The sequence below is a fragment of the Hemicordylus capensis genome, chromosome 5 (assembly GCF_027244095.1).
Source record: "Hemicordylus capensis ecotype Gifberg chromosome 5, rHemCap1.1.pri, whole genome shotgun sequence".
Classification (NCBI taxonomy): domain Eukaryota; kingdom Metazoa; phylum Chordata; class Lepidosauria; order Squamata; family Cordylidae; genus Hemicordylus; species Hemicordylus capensis.
In genome coordinates this window covers 18,388,604-18,406,409 of record NC_069661.1, presented here as the reverse complement: position 1 = coordinate 18,406,409, position 17,806 = coordinate 18,388,604, and the positions used below count along the sequence as shown (strand labels likewise).

The 17,806-nt window shown below is 46.1% G+C and overlaps 1 protein-coding gene across 14 annotated transcripts in view; it reads left to right on the top strand.

Annotated features, from left to right (window-relative positions):
* The window catches only part of SEC31A (SEC31 homolog A, COPII coat complex component), a 97,736-nt gene that overhangs the window by 58,043 nt on the left and 21,887 nt on the right, over window positions 1-17,806 (top strand). For 10 of the 14 annotated variants that reach the window (XM_053252138.1, XM_053252137.1, XM_053252143.1 and 7 more), the window contains 5 exons: window positions 6,748-6,874; window positions 8,136-8,281; window positions 11,470-11,643; window positions 14,553-14,726; window positions 17,236-17,328. In XM_053252138.1, the coding sequence (XP_053108113.1) occupies window positions 6,748-6,874; window positions 8,136-8,281; window positions 11,470-11,643; window positions 14,553-14,726; window positions 17,236-17,328 (714 nt within the window). The remainder of the gene's footprint in view (window positions 1-6,747; window positions 6,875-8,135; window positions 8,282-11,469; window positions 11,644-14,552; window positions 14,727-17,235; window positions 17,329-17,806) is intronic. The other 4 variants (XM_053252149.1, XM_053252145.1, XM_053252147.1 and 1 more) reach the window with 1 other exon arrangement.

The window sequence follows — 17,806 nt, the reverse complement described above, 5'->3', positions numbered from 1 at the left end:
GTGGGCAAATGTGGTACAAGTGGCATTGCCAGGTAGTTAATGGTGTTAATATATCTGGCCAAAAGCAAGAGAGCCCATATACTTGGTTTATCTGTTCAATTTGTATTCTGCCTTTCTTCCAGGGTGGAACTGAGCTAGTGAGGAGAACTGGTCTTGTGGTAGCAAGTATGAATTGTCTCCTTTGCTAATCAGGGTCTGCCCTGGTTTATATTTGAATGGGAGACTGCATGTGTGATCATTGTAAGATACTCCCCTTGGGATGGGGCCACTCTGGGAAGAGCATCTGCCTGCTTGCACGCAGAAAGTTCCAAGTTCCCTCCCTGGCCTCTCCAGATTGGACTATGAGAGTCTCTGTCTGCAGCTTTGGAGAAGCTGCTGCTAGTCTGTATAGACATAGGAAGCTGCCATGTATTGAGTCAGACTATTAGTCCATCTAGCTCAGTAGACTCTACACAGACGGGCAGTGGCTTCTCCAGGGTTGCAGGCAGGAGACTCTCTCAGCCCTATCTTGGAGATGCCAGGGAAGGAACTTGGAACCTAGTTGCTCTTCCCAGAGTGGCTCCATCCCTTAAGGGAAACATCTTACTGTGCTCACCATGTAGTCTCCCATTCATATGCAATCAGGGTGGTCTTTGCTTAGCTAAGGGGACAAGTCATGGTTCCTACCACAAGACCATCTCTCCTCCCTGAGCTAGATGAACCAATGGTCAATACTGAACTAGATGGACCAATGGTCTGACTCAGTAGAAGGTAGCTTCCTATGTAACTAGAGGGGCATGCTTGGGGAAAGTCTCCCATCCAGCACTGGCGAGATGTAGACCTGCTTAGCTTCAGCAAGGGGACTGTATCATGTATCCTTAGACCATACTTTGGGTAATGGCGTTATGTCAGGCCTGCAGTCCAACTGCACTGCCCTTTCTGATCACTGGACGAGGCAGTAGTACACCAAGGCACCAAAAGATGGTGGGCGAATGGATTGTTGCATGTGTACTGTGGTGAAAATGAGGGTGGCACTATATCAGACGTGACTTGTGGCTCAGTTGTAAAAAAGATCGGCCATCTTTGATCATTAAAAATTGGCAAGCGAAGTGGTACAGGCAGCCTGGAAAATCCCCAGATCCTTATTCTGGTGCAGGGGCAGGTTTTGGTCATTTTTTTCACTTTCTTACCTCTTGTGGGCCAGTTCTCTCTAGTGCTTATCCTTAAGTTAATGCATCCTCTGACCAGTTCCTGGTGTGCTCTCTGGTAGTGCACACACCAGCAGCAGAGGAGGCAGTCTAGAGCTCCTGGGAGACCCTCATGCAGCCGTCATAGCAATTGGGACCTGAATTTCCTTCTGCTGCTGGGTTTGTGGGGCTACCCAGCTGAAAGACAGGGTTTGAATCTAATGAACGATGGAGAGCTCCCTTAGAGTTGCATGGCCTGAGGTCAGTTTTCCTCAATCCTTTGCAAAGTGAGATTTCCCCAAACACTCATCCAGATCAATTTTGTCCAGATGGTGCCAGCCTCTCCTCCTAAGCAAGCCTCCCTTCCAGCGCCTTTGTTTGCTTTCTAAGGTCCTATCAATCTGCACCACTTGTCAGCTGTTCACGCCTCCTGAAGATTGAAGTCTTTGTTGTGTGTCCGTACAAAGGACACTTTTGCTATAACTCCAAAGAAAACCAGCCCTCTGGGAGATGTTGATAGGTCATTTCAGCACAGCTTTAGATAATCAAGTTCCTGAATTAGATTGCCAAGATCCTGGAACTGTAGCAATAAAACAAATAGGGAAAATGACTGAGCACATGATTTATTTTCTGGAGGCATAGCGATGAATAAAACAGGGTTGTAAGTATACCAAAGTATACCAAATAGGTAGAGATAAACAGGTGTAGAATTAACTGCAAGCAAGGATAATTATCCTGCATGACTGGATCTTGTCCCCCTCACCTGTTGCTTTTCATATATTTAAAGTTGCTTTTCAGTATTTCCCTGATTTAGATGCCTCATCCTGTTTTGTACCAAACTTCTATTTTGTTAGACTATTTTTTAACTTACATCTCTTGGCTTTTCAGTGTTTATGCTGTTCAATAACATTTTATAACATTTTAATTTATAACTTTTTAAAAAAGAAAAGGTTTACCGAATAGGCAATCCTTTACAGTGTAGTCTGTAACCCACTTAACTCATGTAACCATGTTAAATTCAGTAGGACTTCTCCAGTGTAGGGATGTGCATGGAACCATTGGGGGCTGGTTCGAAGGCAGTGTGTGTGGCGGGGGAACACCTCTAAGGGTGTGGGAGGGTGCATTTCCCCCTGCTGCATTTCCCCCTCCAGTGCTCTCTTAAAAACTGGTCTGGTGGGGTGGTAACGTCCCTCCCTGCTGCCCTGTTCCCTCCTTGGTCTGGAAGTACCCCTTGTGCATGTCAGGCGTGTGCATGCACTCAACATGCACACATGTGTGGGGTACTTCCGGTCACTTTCGGACAAAGGAGAGAATGGGGTGGCAGGGAGGTATTCTGCTGCTCCGCTGGACCAGTTTTTAAGAGAATGCTGGCGGAGGAAACACGTGGGTGGGTTAAATGCATCCTCCCCTGACCTTAAAGCTGTCCCCCTGCCTTTGAACCAGCTGAACTGCTGGCTGTTCGAACAAATTCGTGCACATCCCATCTCCAGTGTTCCCTGTCACAGGAATTCTCATATGTTGGACTACAGCTCCCATAATCCCCAGTTGCAAAGGCTGTTGTAGCTGGTGATTATAGGAGTTGTAGTCTTCAACATCTGGGAATCCTTGTTACAGGGAACACTGTACTTTTCTGAAGTAAATGTACTTGCTCTTAGTTTAGAGCAAGGATTCTCAACATTGGGTCCCCAGATGTTATTGGACTTCAACTCCCATAATCCCTAACCATAGGCCACTGGGGCTGGGGATTATGGGAGTTGAAGTCCAGTAACATCTGGGGACCCAACATTGAGGATCCATGGTTTAAAGAAAATCACACCACTCATTCCATGAGTTAGTTCAAGACTCTTGACCTTGCTTAATCAAACTGCTTGCCCAGAAGGGCTTGCAGTCTGCAGAAGACCTCTATGGAGTGGTTGATTGGGAATCTCCAGGTGTGGCTAGTGGAGATAAGTGAGCTGTGTGGTAGAGGAGCAGACAGCTGAAATTCATTGCTGTAAGGTGTAATGGCCATTGGTTGAAATGGCTCATAGATATAAGTTCTGTTGTTGGTCATTAGCTGTAGTAGCTAAATTTAATATCTATGTTCAGAGTCCGTATCAGTGTTCCCTCTAACAGGGATTCCCAGATGTTGTTCACTACAACTCCCATCATCCCTAGCTGGGATGTTGACTACAACTCCCAGGATCTCCAGCTGCAATAGCCTTTGATTGGGGATTCTGGGAGTTGTAGTCAACATCATCTGGGAATCCCTTTTAGAGGGAACACTGGTCAGTATGCCTCTAGATACCAGTTGCAGTGGACGAGCAGCAGTTGTGGGCTTTCCAGATTACCCCGGTCAGACTGTTGTTGGCAACAGGGTGCTGGGCTAGATGGACCATTGGCCTGAGCCAAAAGGGATCTGGTATGGAGGAACATTGAATTATCTGATCACCGCCTTCCTTACTTGCAAGCTTAAGTGATACAGTCCAGGCACAGATTGACCACATCATCTCCTGTTCTGCGAGAGCTAGATCTAGGAGAGGCAGATCTTGGCCTTGGAATTGTTGTTATAAAGCAGGAGTTCTCTGCCTTGGGTCCCCAGACATTGTTGGACCTCAACTCCCCATCATTCCCAGTCACAATGGAAAGCCATTGTGACTAGAAATGGTGGGGAGCTGAACAGTGTCCCCTCTAACAGGGATTCCCAGATGTTGTTCACTACAACTCCCAGCATCCCCAGCTGCAGTGGCCTTTGGCTGTGGATTCTGGGAGTGGTAGTCATCAACATCTGAGAACCCCTGTTAGAGGAAACACTGGAGCTGAAGTCCTACAGCATCTGGAGTCCCAAGTTCAGGAGTCCCTGCTTTAAAAAATGAATTGACAGAGTGGCTGTAAGAGGAGGGAAGTCCACTTTGGCGGTGGTTGTTAAAGGCACAACGCTTTTTGTGCTGGATCTTATGTCTGCAACAGAAAGGGGTAGCAGTGATCTGAGGGAGTAATGGTACTGTACTACTAATGACTCCAGAATGAGGATAACATTTTTGAATGCTTCCCCCTCGTAAATAAAAAAACCCCTCCTTGTAAGTGGGGAAACTAGCATAACTGAGTGGACAGGACTTGAACCTCCTTCTCCGGTGTGCTAGTTTCCTACTTGCAGACACTAGGATTTATTTATTTTTACATGGGGGGATGCATTTAAGGGGGAAAAAGTGACCCCCAGTCTGCAGTATAAAGTGGTATAGTCCACTCTGCCACCGCAGGACTGCATTGCCTCATTTGGCTGTACTGTGCGTGTAGATTTAGCTGTGACAGAAAGGTGGGGCCATGGAGTAGGGATTTGCACAAAACAGTTCGCAGGCCATGTTGGAGGCCTGCAAACTGGTCCGGTGGTCTGACAAACCGTCGGTGGGGTGGGGCAGGTGTTGCTTTAAGGGCAGGGGGGGTTGTAATTTAAGATGCACGCCCCTCCGCCACAATTTCTAACATCAAAGAACTTGGGGGGAACTAATCTTGAAATCAGATAAATATGGTATCCTCCATTCAAGCACAACAAAAATGCAGACTGTAACCCAACAGATCTTACCACAGACCTGGACAAATTTGATTGGGAGTCAACCCAAAGGTTTAGAAGCTTGACTGCCCTTCACTCCATTGGGATGGGACACAGTCACGCTGCTTGCCCCTAGAAAGCATTGCCCCTCACCTCCAGCTTGCTCCATTAGACTTGCTTCTGCACTTACACCACAACAGATATTTATACCACTTTTCAACCAAAGTTCCCAAAGTAGTTTACATAGATAGATAGATACTTCCTGTGCCCAAACGGCAATAGCCATTGGATGTTCCCAAATGTGGAAGTTACTTCCCAAATGTGGAAGTAACACGTGCGCATGCGCCCGCCACCGCACGCGTGATGACACGCACATCACTGTGCCATGCGCGCACGTTGGCAGTGGGGGGGGCATGCACGCGTGTTACTTCCACATTTGGGCACCAACAAGGAGACAGAGGCAGCATGGAGGACCGCCACCACCCCAAAGATTTTGCCGAAAACTACAGCGCCGGAGGGGGGGAAGCGGCGGGAGGGGTGAGAGCAACACCCGCACCCAGCGTCCGTGGTCCATGTACATCACTACCATGGAGAATTTGGCAAGAGTGGTTGAATTTGGTAAGACAGGCCTTGACAATTCCCAAGTATCGGTTCACTGTAGCACATGAGCCAGCCAGTGGAGGGAAGTGAGCAAGCAAGGCGAGGGCAAGTTGCTTCTTCCTCCTCTCGATCGCCTCAGTCCTTTGCCAGCCTGAGCCAGAAGGCTGTGACCAGGTGGCGAAGGAAGTAACCTTCCCGCATCTTTTTGGGCTCACTCCTCCTGGGCCTGGCTGACAATGGACTAAAATGATGGACTAGCATGACCAGGAGAAGGAGGGCCCAAGCAAAGCTGTAGAGGGTTGCTCCTTTCCCTTCCTCCTGTTTGTGCTACTCCATTGCTTGCCTGAGCCAGATGGGTGCGGCCAGAATAAGTAGGTAAGTTTCCCCTGCTAAATGAGCAAAGAGGCAGCTTTTTAAAGTGGCAATTCTCTTTATTTAGCAGGGAGAGATTAACTGGCCCTATCTATCCCTAGCACAGCAACCATCCAATGGCTGTTGCTGGTATCTATCTTATGTTTCCTTTTTAGATTGTGAGCCGTTTGGGCACAGGGAGTATCTATCTATCTATCTATCTATCTATGTAAACTACTTTGGGAACTTTGGTTGAAAAGTGGTATAAATATCTGTTGTGGTGTAAGTGCAGAAGCAAGTCTAATGGAGCAAGCTGGAGGTGAGGGGCAATGCTTTCTAGGGGCAAGCAGCGTGACTGTGTCCCATCCCAATGGAGTGAAGTGCAGTCAAGCTTCTAAACCTTTGGGTTGACTCCCAATCAAATTTGTCCAGGTCTGTGGTAAGATCTGTTGGGTTACAGTCTGCATTTTTGTTGTGCTTGAATGGAGGATACCATATTTATCTGATTTCAAGATTAGTTCCCCCCAAGTTCTTTGATGTTAGAAATTGTGGCGGAGGGGCGTGCATCTTAAATTCAGAGTCCTCTTCATTTTGGATAAATGCAGATATAACCTATGTTTAACCTGCATTTTTAAAGGGGGTTGTCTTCAGAGTCCTGTTTGGGTAAATATGGTATATAGGCATTAGCTTGTAAGATTCCCCGCTCTTGCTGCTTTTAAGCACACGGTCAAGACTTGTCTATTCTGTAAGGCTCTCAGCTGACTGTGTTAGTCTGATTCTATCTGGTTGTTGCTGGTTTTCTTTTTATTCTGTGTTTTTATTGATTGATATATTTCAGTAATTGTTGTTGACTGCCTTGCAAGGTTATTCTGAATGGCAGGATGTATATCTTTAAAATAGGTCATTCAGCACCATCAATATATAGTGTAAATATCATTAGATACTATACTAAAGCAAGGTTTACACAGCATGTTAAAATTATTTGCTCTTAGTGTCTAGTAGAGTGGACTTAAGTTACGGACTTTCAGTCGACAGAATACTCGGCAAAGAGCATGCTGAATGCATAGTGTGTGTGTGACCTCCCCCGCTCCTCTTTTCCAGCTCATCACTGCAGTTGTGACCAAGAACTGGAAGGAGATTGTCCAGTCTTGTGATCTGCAAAACTGGAGAGAGGCTCTAGCTGCTGTGTTGACTTATGCCAGGCCAGATGAATTTGCAGCTCTCTGTGGTAAGATGGACACAGGTGGAATGTTGGACTACTAAAACTGAAATACATTCTGTGTTTCTTTCAATGAAATAATACAGGGGTTTTCAAACACGGGTCCCCAGATCTTGTTGGATTACAGTTCTCATCATTCCTGTTGATCTGAACCAGTAGGGGCCTGGTATGGATGAACATTCATTCATCTGATTTGATGTGGTTGAGCTACAACTCTCCTCCTTTGCTGCCATAATGGCCACTGGCGTTGTAGTCCAACAACATCTGGGGACCCAAGTTCGGGCACCCCTGAAATAATAAATAGAACGTGTTCATATATTAAGTATTTCATTTCATTTAGAGACTCCATGATTTCATTCCTCAGTTACATTGTACTTCCCCCAAATGCTAACCCACTCCAGTTGCTAACCATTAGTCTATGAGGTGAAGGGATATCCATATTGGGACAGGCCATCCAAAGTTTGGCAATGCATATAGAATATGATAAATAAATATAATCTGTTCTGTTGGATCCAATGATGTACCCGCTGTATTAGCCTTTTTGAGAATTCCAGATCAAAACACAGCAGCAGTGAGGAAATCTTGGAGAAGTTGATCCTCTTTACTCAGCATAGGAGCATCCTGGATCCTGAACCAGTTTAGAATCAGTGAATTGTGGCACCAGTTGTTGGAAGACAAGCAAGGGCTCCTGCATCTGGCTGAAAATTCTGAACCAACTCACTATTTCTAGGGTAACCCAGGCCAGCTGAATAGCGCAGGCATGACTCTTGTTAGGTGTTTGATGTCCCTCCAGGAACTGCTGTGGATTAAGTGGAGCTGATAGAATGATTCTGCACTACTATTTTGACTCTTTCCATAGTCTGGAGACTTGGGAGCATGCTACGCATTCCTCTTCTCCCCTCTCACATGCTGATTCACTTCTCCATTCTGAGTTGCTCTAACCATAGTTCTCTGTGACTTCTGAACTGAGCCACTGTGGATGGTAAGCACTAACCTCCAAATTATAGTTTGCAATCCTACTTCAAACCATGGTTTCAGGTAGTGGTTTGGAGATTAGTGTTAACCATCATTTGCATCAATTCAGATGTCACAGCAGGTGAGGAAGCCGGGAAGTAGATAAGGACATCAGTGCGAGAGAGAGGAAGAGGGAACCTGTTTGGAGGATTGTGATGTGATGATGTGCCCCAGACATCTGACTGTGTAATGATTTCAAGCTGCTGTTACATGGATTCAGATATATCTGTCTTGGGCTCTTATTCTTAATTCTCAGATTTGTTGGGCACTAGACTCGAAAGCGAAGGCGATAGCCACCTGCAGACCCAGGCTTGCCTATGTTACATTTGTGCCGGGAATGTTGAGAAACTGGTTGCCTGCTGGACTAAAGCTCAGGATGGAAACAATCCATTGTCTCTCCAGGTTAGTAGTTTCATCAGTACAGAGAGAATATGGCTCCTTATGTTGTATGTGACACTTTCATTATTTTAAATTCTTTCATTTTCGGGAAGACATTCCAATATTCCCCCCCCCCCTTCCTTTGGATGCAAGCTGTCACTGCACTGTAAAATGTTGGGGTACAACCCAGTGCTCAGCAACCCATCCCACCTCAAGCTAATGTATGTTGGGGTAGCTCCAGCTAAAGAAATGACCAAAGCATGCTGCTTAACATTGAAATTCCCTTAAACACTCTAAAACAGTGGGAAAGGAAGTCAAGCTCTAGTGGTCCTCAAGTTCCCATCCACCGGGCAGTCATCAGCCCACGATGGTTGTAGATAAAGCCCTTGTATGTGGCATACTATTTCTGCTCAGCATTATTGGATATTACCAATTCCATTTGCGTGTCACTTTGCAGATAAAGTAGCTCGCATCTGTGCTGATTTGGACTCCAGAGTTTTTGGCAGTTCCGGCAGACGTGCCTTTGGTACCATCTGGTCCTATTGTGTTGGATTTTTTTCAGTTGGTGCAGCCTAAGGCTGTGGACAAGATCCTGGGCAGTGTGCGGGCAACATCGTGTGCTCCTGACCCTTGCCCTTCATGGCTAATAAAAGCTGCCAGAGAGGGTACAGGTAGATGGTTGGAGGTGATCATTAATGCCTCATTAAGGGAGGGCAAGATGCCATCGTGCCTCAAGGAGGCGATGGTAAGACCATTATTTTAAAAAGCCCTCCCTTGATTCCTCCACCCAGACAACTATAGACCGGTCTCTAACCTGCCCTTTTGGGGCAAGGTGATAGTGTGTGTTGGCATCCCAGCTGCAGAGGGTCTTGGATGATACAAATTATCTGGACCCTTTTCAACCTGGCTTCCACCCATATGAGACTGAGACTGCCTTGGTCGCTCTAGTGGATGACCTACGCTGGGAACTAGACAGGGGGAATGTGTCCCTGTTGATTCTGCTGGACCTCTCAGCGGCATTCGGTACCATCAACCATGGTATCCTCCTGGGCCGCTTCTCGAGTATGGGAAGCGGAAGTACTGCGTTGCAGTGGTTCTGGTCCTTTCTTGGGGGGAGGGTCCAGAAGATGGTGCTGGGAGACTACTGCTCAGTTCCGTGGCCATTGGCCTGTGGGGTCCCACAGGGTTCGGTCTTGTCCCCCATGCTGTTTAACATCTACATGAAACCACTGGGAGAGGTCATCCGGGGACTTGGACTGAGTTGTCAGCAATATGCAGATGACACTCAGCTCTATCTCTCCTTGTCACCTGATCCTAGGGAGGCAGTGGATGTCCTGAATCGGGGGCTGGAGGCCGTTATGGGTTGGATGTGGGCTAATAAACTGAAATTTAATCCGGACAAGACGGAGGTAATGTTGGTCAGTAGGAGAGGCAATCAGGATGAGGAGATTGTACCGGTTCTGGATGGGCTTGCACTCCCCTTGAAGGAGCAAGTACGCAGCTTGGGGGTATTACTGGACCTGGCTCTGCTTTTGGAAGCTCAGGTGGAGATGGTGGCCAGGGGTGCCTTTGCATGGCTAGTGCGCCAGCTGCATCCCTTTCTCGAGAAGGCAGATGTGGCCACAGTTATCCATGCCTTAGTCATGTCATGGCTGGATTACTGTAACGTGCTCTACGTGGAGCTGCCTTTGAAGAATATCCAGAAACTGCAGCTAGGGCAAAATGTTGCAACTAGGGTTCTGTCTGGAGCTGCCCGGTGGGAGCACATCACTCCCCTTTTGAAAGAGCTGCACTGGCTACCAGTTTGTTTCTGGGTCCAATTCAAGGTGCTGGTTTTGACCTTTAAAGCCCTTAACGGTTTGGGCCCTGGATATCTGAGGGACTGCCTGCTCCCAAGGGTTGCTGCCCGCTTGACAAGGTCATCTGAGGGGGCTCTGCTCCGGGTGCCGACAATGAGGGAGGCTCGGTTGTCATGCACGCAGGACAGGGTCTTCTCTGTTGCTTCCCCCAGACTCTGGAATGCTCTCCTGGTGGCTATTTGCTCCTCAGTCTCCATCACAGCTTTTAGAAAGCATGTCAAATCATGGCTTTTTACCCAGGCGTTTATATGATTGTCTCTGCTGCTGCTCTTTGTACTTTGTATTGTTTTTATGCTTGTGTTATATTTTTAGCTTAATATTTTAATTGTGTATCTTTTGCAATCTTGTTTTTAAATTTTGCTGTAAATCGCCTTGGGATTGTTTTAATGAAAGGCGGTATATAAATTTAACAATGAATAAATAAATTCCCAGTGCTAAGATCCCTCTACTTGATCCTGTGAGCCAGAGCTAAGCAACCTTGGCACTCCAGCTGTGATGGAAGGTAGAGCCCAAGGTTGCCTACTCCTACTGTGAGCGATTTCATTAGTGCAATGGCTTGTGGGATCAAGATACAGTCCCTAGAGCTACATATATGTACATCATCGCTTTATACTGCTTATCAGGCGGTATAAAAATATGATAAATAAATAGAGCTGAAGTTAAGCCGTTTTGGTTCTGTAAATCACTTGCATGGAAGGCTTTTGGGAAGCATATGCAATTACTGAGTTCTTTGGAGGAAGAGCAGAGTGTAAGGGTAATATAAAAATTGAGCAGTGTATTCCATTTTTGAACTGACACATTTAAATTTACCTAAAAGGAAGAGATACTTGATAGTCATGAAATGCACAGCCTCTCTAATCGAAACAAGGTTCCTATATCACAGTCAACCATCTTATCTGGATCGTGATCTGTTGACATCCGTTAGTGATGGGTTCTGCGCCTGTACGGAACTCTTGGCATGGAATAACACAGCTCCTCATGGGGTTTCAGCTCCGCCCCATGTGACCACATGGCTGATATTTAAGGCGGGAAGAATGCCACTCCCCAAGTTGATTTCCAGCAGCTGTAGCAATCGGATCTCGGTTGCTGCGGCTCCTCATCTTGGTTCTTCTCAGTGAGTGACTTCTAAAAAAAATGGGGAGTGGGGTCGGGGAGGGAACAAATTGACTTCTCTGGCTATTGAACAACGGATCTCTTATGACTATGATTATGGATAATCCTAAGAAGACTGATAAAAAGGCAGAAAAGAGAACTTCTAAAAGGTGCTCTGTGTGCAGAGCAGTGACAGTGCATGCTGATAACACACTCATCCCGTTCTCAAAATTTTTCCACTTGTCCATCTTAACCTTCCAGGACCTCATTGAAAAAGTGGTAATCCTGCGTAAGGCAGTACAGCAGACACAAGTGATGGATGCCAATGCTGTAGGGGCTCTGCTGGCCGAGAAGATGAGTCAGTATGCCAATCTCTTGGCTTCCCAGGGCAGCATTGCTGCAGCTTTAGCCTTCCTCCCTGCTAACACCAACCAGGTAAGTGGACAAACCAGGTAAGTCTTTTTTTCCTTTGCTTTGTGCCTCATGAGCAAAACACAACTAGAAAGTGATCCCTAGCAATATAGGTACAAGACAGAGCAGCTGAAAGCATACTTCTGTTTACCTTATTGGGTACGTGCTTGTCTGTACTGGGATTGTTTTTGTTTTGTGAAAGTGAAGTGGAATGCTCCAGTAGAGATGTGCAAATTGGTTTGACATCGAACCAGTTTGATGTTGAACCAGTTCAATTCAAAGGCTTGATGTCAAGCTGAACCCACCCCCAGTTTGGGGGGTCCGAAGTTTTTTTGGGAGGATATTTTTATTTATCTCCTCCAGGGGGCTTATCCAAGCCCACGGGAGGGGGGTCCCCAGAGGTTCCCCTCTCCCTTCCAGCCTCCATCATACCTTAAATCGCCTGGTTCAGGTGGTCTTTGGCCCTTTCTGGGCCTTTCCCCATTGTGGTGGCCATTTTAGAGGCCAGAGTGCATGTGCAATGGGCCCCTGCTTGGCTGAGTCTTGACACAGGCCACTCAGGGGCCCATTGCTCATGCACTCTGACCTAAAAAAATGGCCACCGTGATGGGGGGAGAGGCCCAGAAAGGTCCGAAGACTGCCTGAACCAGGCAATTTAAGGCATGACAGAGGGTGGCAGTGGGCACCTTCGGGGGAACAACCTCCACCTCCCCCCGCAGTGTTGGAGAAGCCCCCCGGAGGGAATAAATAAACAATTAATTTTTTTTTTAATTGTGAACCCCTTGAACCAAACCAGGGGGATTCAATGGGGGCAAATCCGAACTGGCCTGATCCAGTTCAAGTCCGGCCCAGTTCCATGCACACCCCTACTCTCCAGTAGCTGTTACTGATATCTACCTTGTGTTACTTTTTAAGATTGTGAACCCCTTTGAGACAGAGGCAGTCTTCTTTTTTCCTTTTGCTACATAAACCTCTTTGAGAACTTTTTTTTTTGGTTGAAAAGCAGTATACAAAGAACACCGCTACATAATCTCCTGCACCAAAAATGTCATTGGATTTAGGATAAGACTCAAAATGGAAGCCAGGGCTAGACTGGAACCCTGGAAACTGCTTTGCTAACACTTTATGCAGTTATGCAACACTGTCAAATGCTTACTGGCACTAGGGATGGGCCCGGACCGGTCCAGAGGCCATTGAAAAGGCCTCCGGACCTGGGTGGTTCAGATTGGGGGTGGGGGGTAGCTTTAAGAGCGGCGGGAGGGTTTACTTACCCCTCCCGCCGCTTTCCGCTGTGGTGCCGTAATCTGCAGAGTAATTGGGGCGGCAGGATACCTCCCTGCCGCCCCTTCCCCGCTGCTGGTCTGCAAAAACTCCCAGTAATCCTTTGCGTGCGCGCGCTTCAAGTCACTGACGTGCGCGCACGCAAAGGATTACTGGGAGTTTTTGCAGACCAGCAGCGGGGAAGGGGCGGCAGGGAGGTATCCTGCCGCCCCAATTACTCTGCAGATTACGGCGCCACAGCGGAAAGCGGCGGGAGGGGTAAGTAAACTCTCCTGCTGCTCTTAAAGCTACCCCTCACCCCAGTGCCGGACCGCAGTGTGGCGGTTCCGTGCACGCCCCTACCTGGCACCATGTTTTAAAAAATATTTCTACCCTGCTTCTCCAGCACAATACCATTCTGCCATGAGCATTCCCTCCTTTTCATCCTAGCTGGAGGAATTTGAAGGAAATTCTTTGAGACCTTGTTCATGATGCTGAGAGTCCTTAATAATAGCCAACATCCAGACTAACCCGCGCATGGATGTGTTGGGGTTTTTCATCACATGGTGATGAAAATGACATGGTCATTTTCAGTGCGCTCACACACACACAAAGTTTTCAATGCCCCATCCCCTTCCTCTGCAGCAGTCTAGACCTCTCAAAATTATGTCCCTGGGAGCTGGAGGAACCTCAGGGACTTAGTTTTGGAAGGCTGAGGCAACGGGACAATTTTTGGTCCCCCCTGCCCACATGATGGAAAACCTAAAACCGTGTTAGTACTGGGTTAATCTGGATGTTGCCCTCTGTGATGAGGGGGTGCTGCATGTTTTGAGACCACTTAATAAAGTTGCAGACTATACAGTCTGCATGAAAAATGGCAGAATTTAGGTTGCCCTGTTACATAAAGGGGAGAGATGGGTGAGAAACAGATCTAGGAGGTGAAGACTCCTAGCTTCACATGGAAAATAAGTTGGTAGGTGGAGGTTCCTCTTTGTGGATCCCTTTTGGGCAAGGACAGAAAAAACCAAGAAAGATTTCCTTGTATAGGCTATGCTTTTCTGGCTTGGGTACCGATGTTTTCAGGACCTGCTATACATCTCTTCTGCAGAACATGTCCTGCCAGCCACCGATGGTGTTGGACCCTTCTGTAGCTGAAATGACTTTTCTCTTGCAAACCTAGACCTTATATGTGAAAGTGTAATCTCCACCTTGGGATGCCACCAGTTCTTCTTGGGCTTTCTTAGTAGCCACTGCTAGTTTGTGGAACATGCTGACCGTGTATATAAGAGGCTCATCGTCATCTGAGGCCTTCAAGAGAGCCCTAAAGACCCATCCTTTCAGCCTAGCGTTTAATATTTAATAGTTTTATGAATGAATTTTATGTTAATATTTTAACTAGTTTTGTTTCATGTTAATATTTTGAATGGTTTTGTTTTTTGATTGTGGACTGCCCTGAGCCGTTCTGGATGGGCGGCATATAAATGAAATAAAGAACTGGGTTCCTGCTTTGGCGGAAGCTAAGAACCCCACTTTCGCAACGGCATGCGTCCTTGCTCCTCCCCACCTCCCACTTTTTCTTCTGATGTCTTTGTACTTAATGTGTTAGTCATAGTTTGAGAGAGCCAGGCTCACTTTGGGGCTATGCATGTAATTCCTTGTCTTGCGCTTTGTAGCCAAACATTGTGCTGCTGCGGGAGAGAATTTGTCGCGCTCAAGGGCAGCTTCCTGCAGGCCAGGAGATACCGAAGGCATCTCAGGAAAGACAGCCAGCTGCCAAGGGGAGAGTGGGGCCTGCGGCTGGACCGATGCAGATGCCACAAGCCCCAGCCCAGCAATATTATCAGCAGGTAAATGGCGCTTGGCAGCATCCCTGCTCAAGCCTGTTCTTTTGCCCCTCAGTGTGTGTGTTGAATCCTATTCTTCTGCCAGTCAGTGCCACCAACGTGTGTGTAATGGGGCCCCTTTTAAGCCTTTGAACAGCAGCTTGTGTATGCATTTTGTAGCTTGTACTGGTGTACTGTGTACTCTAGTGCTGGAAAGCACTCTCAGAAACCTTATCAGTCAGCCTGTGTGACTGAAAACAAGCTTTATTAATGTAAAATGCCTTTTAAAACATGAAATGTTCTAGCTTCAAAAACTGCTTCGGAGATTTTGTCTCTCTTCTTATCTTCACTGCTTTTACCTGTCCTTATGAAGATATTGATTCTCAATCATGTCTACCACCATCCCATCAGCTCAGAACAGGGTAACTATTTTCCCTGCAGAGCTTATTCCTCCATAGTCCGCCAGTGTAGTTGGGTTTCTCCATTGAAGGTGATATTGTGCCACAAAAGTGACAAGATTTTGTTGGCAGGTGGACTGCTGAACATTTTTATATGCTAGTAACATCTGTAGGTTTGTTTGTAAGGATTACTTATGGATAGAGAGAGTGAAACCTGTGCCTTGACACACCATTCCCCTAATAAGTCAGGCAGAGTTAACAGCAGAGGTTATGGGCCTTCTGGGCAACAATCGTTGAAAGGTTATGTTCTTTTCCTCTCTCTCCCCAACCACGCACGCATACACAATTACCTTGGGAAGAAGGGATGCTAAATGAGGCCATGTTCTTTCTTCTTTGCCTCTATATCCTTTTTTTCAGTTAATTGACTTGGTCTGGGAGCAGAATTGGAGAGCAAGTCTTAATTTTGACCTTGTTGCCAGGCTAGTGGTACAAGAACAGCTCAAGGAGAGCATATGCAGCAAAAGTCAGTGAGCTTGGGAGCAGGGGTGAAGAAATGTTGGCTCAGTTTATCAGCCAGACAAAATATTTTTCTTTTCAAGCTGTGTTGGTATATTGCTCATCAGGACTTTTTTCACTCATCAGGCATCATTTTTTCACTCATCATAGACTAGTGAATTTCTGCATCCCTGCTTGGGAGGGTGTGTGTATGAATGAATGAATACACTCACTCACTCACTCACTCACTCACACCCCACTTGATGAACATGCCAGTGAGTCTGAGTCAAGGAGACAATGTTAGGTGAGGCAGCAGATGAAAAGCAAGACTCTGTCACTGAACTGTATCTGTGATTGATGGGAAGAAGTTAGTAGTTACTATATTGCTCTGTGAGGGAAAGGATGACCTGCTAATCGTCTTATAATCCCAGGGCATGGTTTTGAAAGCACATGATGCAGCATCCTTGCTGAAACTAAGCAGGTCTGGGCCTGGTTGGTGCTTGAATGAGGGACTGCCTGCCCTAGGAACGTTTATGCTTCCATGAGATCTGTGTTGGAAGAAAGATGGGCAATAAATGTAATAAAGTAACTTCACTAGGAAAATTTTGAGGGCTGGCTCATAGCAGAAATATCATTTAGAAATAAAGATGCATCAAGATGTATTCCAAGTAGAGCTTTAAAAAAAATTACTTACATTTTTAAAAACTAGAACTTTGCAAAAGCCTAAAGAGCAAGGTGGCATTGGCCCACCTAGAATGATTATGGTTTTTTCTGTAAACTCCTGTTTTTGATCCAGTGGGTAATAGACACAGAGTGGAATTCAGTGATGAGAGATTTTGCAAGGATGTGTCCTCAATCCTTTAAGATGCATCTTGTGGGCCTCAGAAGGCCAAAGGAAATTAATGAATGACCATCTTAAATAATACTGTTTCAGAGTTAATAGTTTAAAAATCAAGAAAATTCCTAGCCCCAAATCTTTATCCTATATGTGTCCTAATATATCATGCTGTGTGACATTTTTTTTTAAGAAAGAGAAGAGATAGATCTTACTTGTGTCCATGTTTTACTATAACCCCAGTCCAGCAGCTGTGGTCTGCACAGAGTTTGCATGAACAAACATTGCCCCCTCCCTGCCATTCTTCACTCAACCTTCCAGGGGCTTCATGGTGCATGCTGTACATGGGCTCTTATATTAGTCTTGCAAGAAATGTCCCATTTGCAAATGTTGCATATAGGTCTCATTTGTTAAAAGGCATGTAAACAAAACAAGTAAGCTTCTCTGCAACTATCATGTATTAGGCTGCTGTTCAACTAGCATTTGGCATTGAGACTGTAGATTGCTGTGAACTCTGTCTGTGGCAAGGGACGCATGATCATCTGACACTAGTGGCATGAACAAATATCTCCTTAGCTCTTTAAACCACCACTGGACATTTGCTGTCTTCCCCATGCGCTTAGTCTCTGCTCCTGCCATCTCATCCTTACTGCTTAATCCAAATTACATGGTGGCATGAGAAATAGAAGCATTGTTTTATTTTGTGCATCTTTGAGCATTCTGGCTGTTTGAAATCCTTCAGATTTTCTTTCTTTAGTTACTTTTTTTAATTTTTCCATGATTGGTATCTCTCTGTTCAATTCAGGTTAGAATTGCCCCTACTGTCACTACCTGGAGTAACAAAACCCCCACTGCCCTTCCCAGCCATCCTTCTGCAGCCTCTCCCTCTGAGACACAGGTATAATATTAATTATTCCTCTTTGAGCAGGATCTGCTCCCCTTGCATATACCTATAATATAGACACTTGCACACATCTTTCCTTCCCCATCTCCACCACCCTGGTCCCTTTCCCTTCTTGTACACTTTGTATTCTCAATGCATTCCATGCTTTCTGCGAAGCAAGAACAGATTTTCAGTTCAATTTTATTTTATTCCACTCCACTCCATGCTTCTGTTGCCATATTTCAAGATACTTGCAGGAAGCCTAAGGGAAATGACTGGATTGTGAATCAAATTTGAGTTTAAGGAGTAAGCCCTTTAGCTTCCCCTGGGGAACAGGTGGGCTCAAGGACATCTAATCTTCATTCCCACCCCCCACCTTATTCCATGATCTCTCCTCAACAAACTGAATAAGCAGTTTACCCCCTAAAATGTATCTTGGCTGAAACAGATGGCTATTTCTTTCACCCCACTCATGTAGTAAATTCAAGTCAAG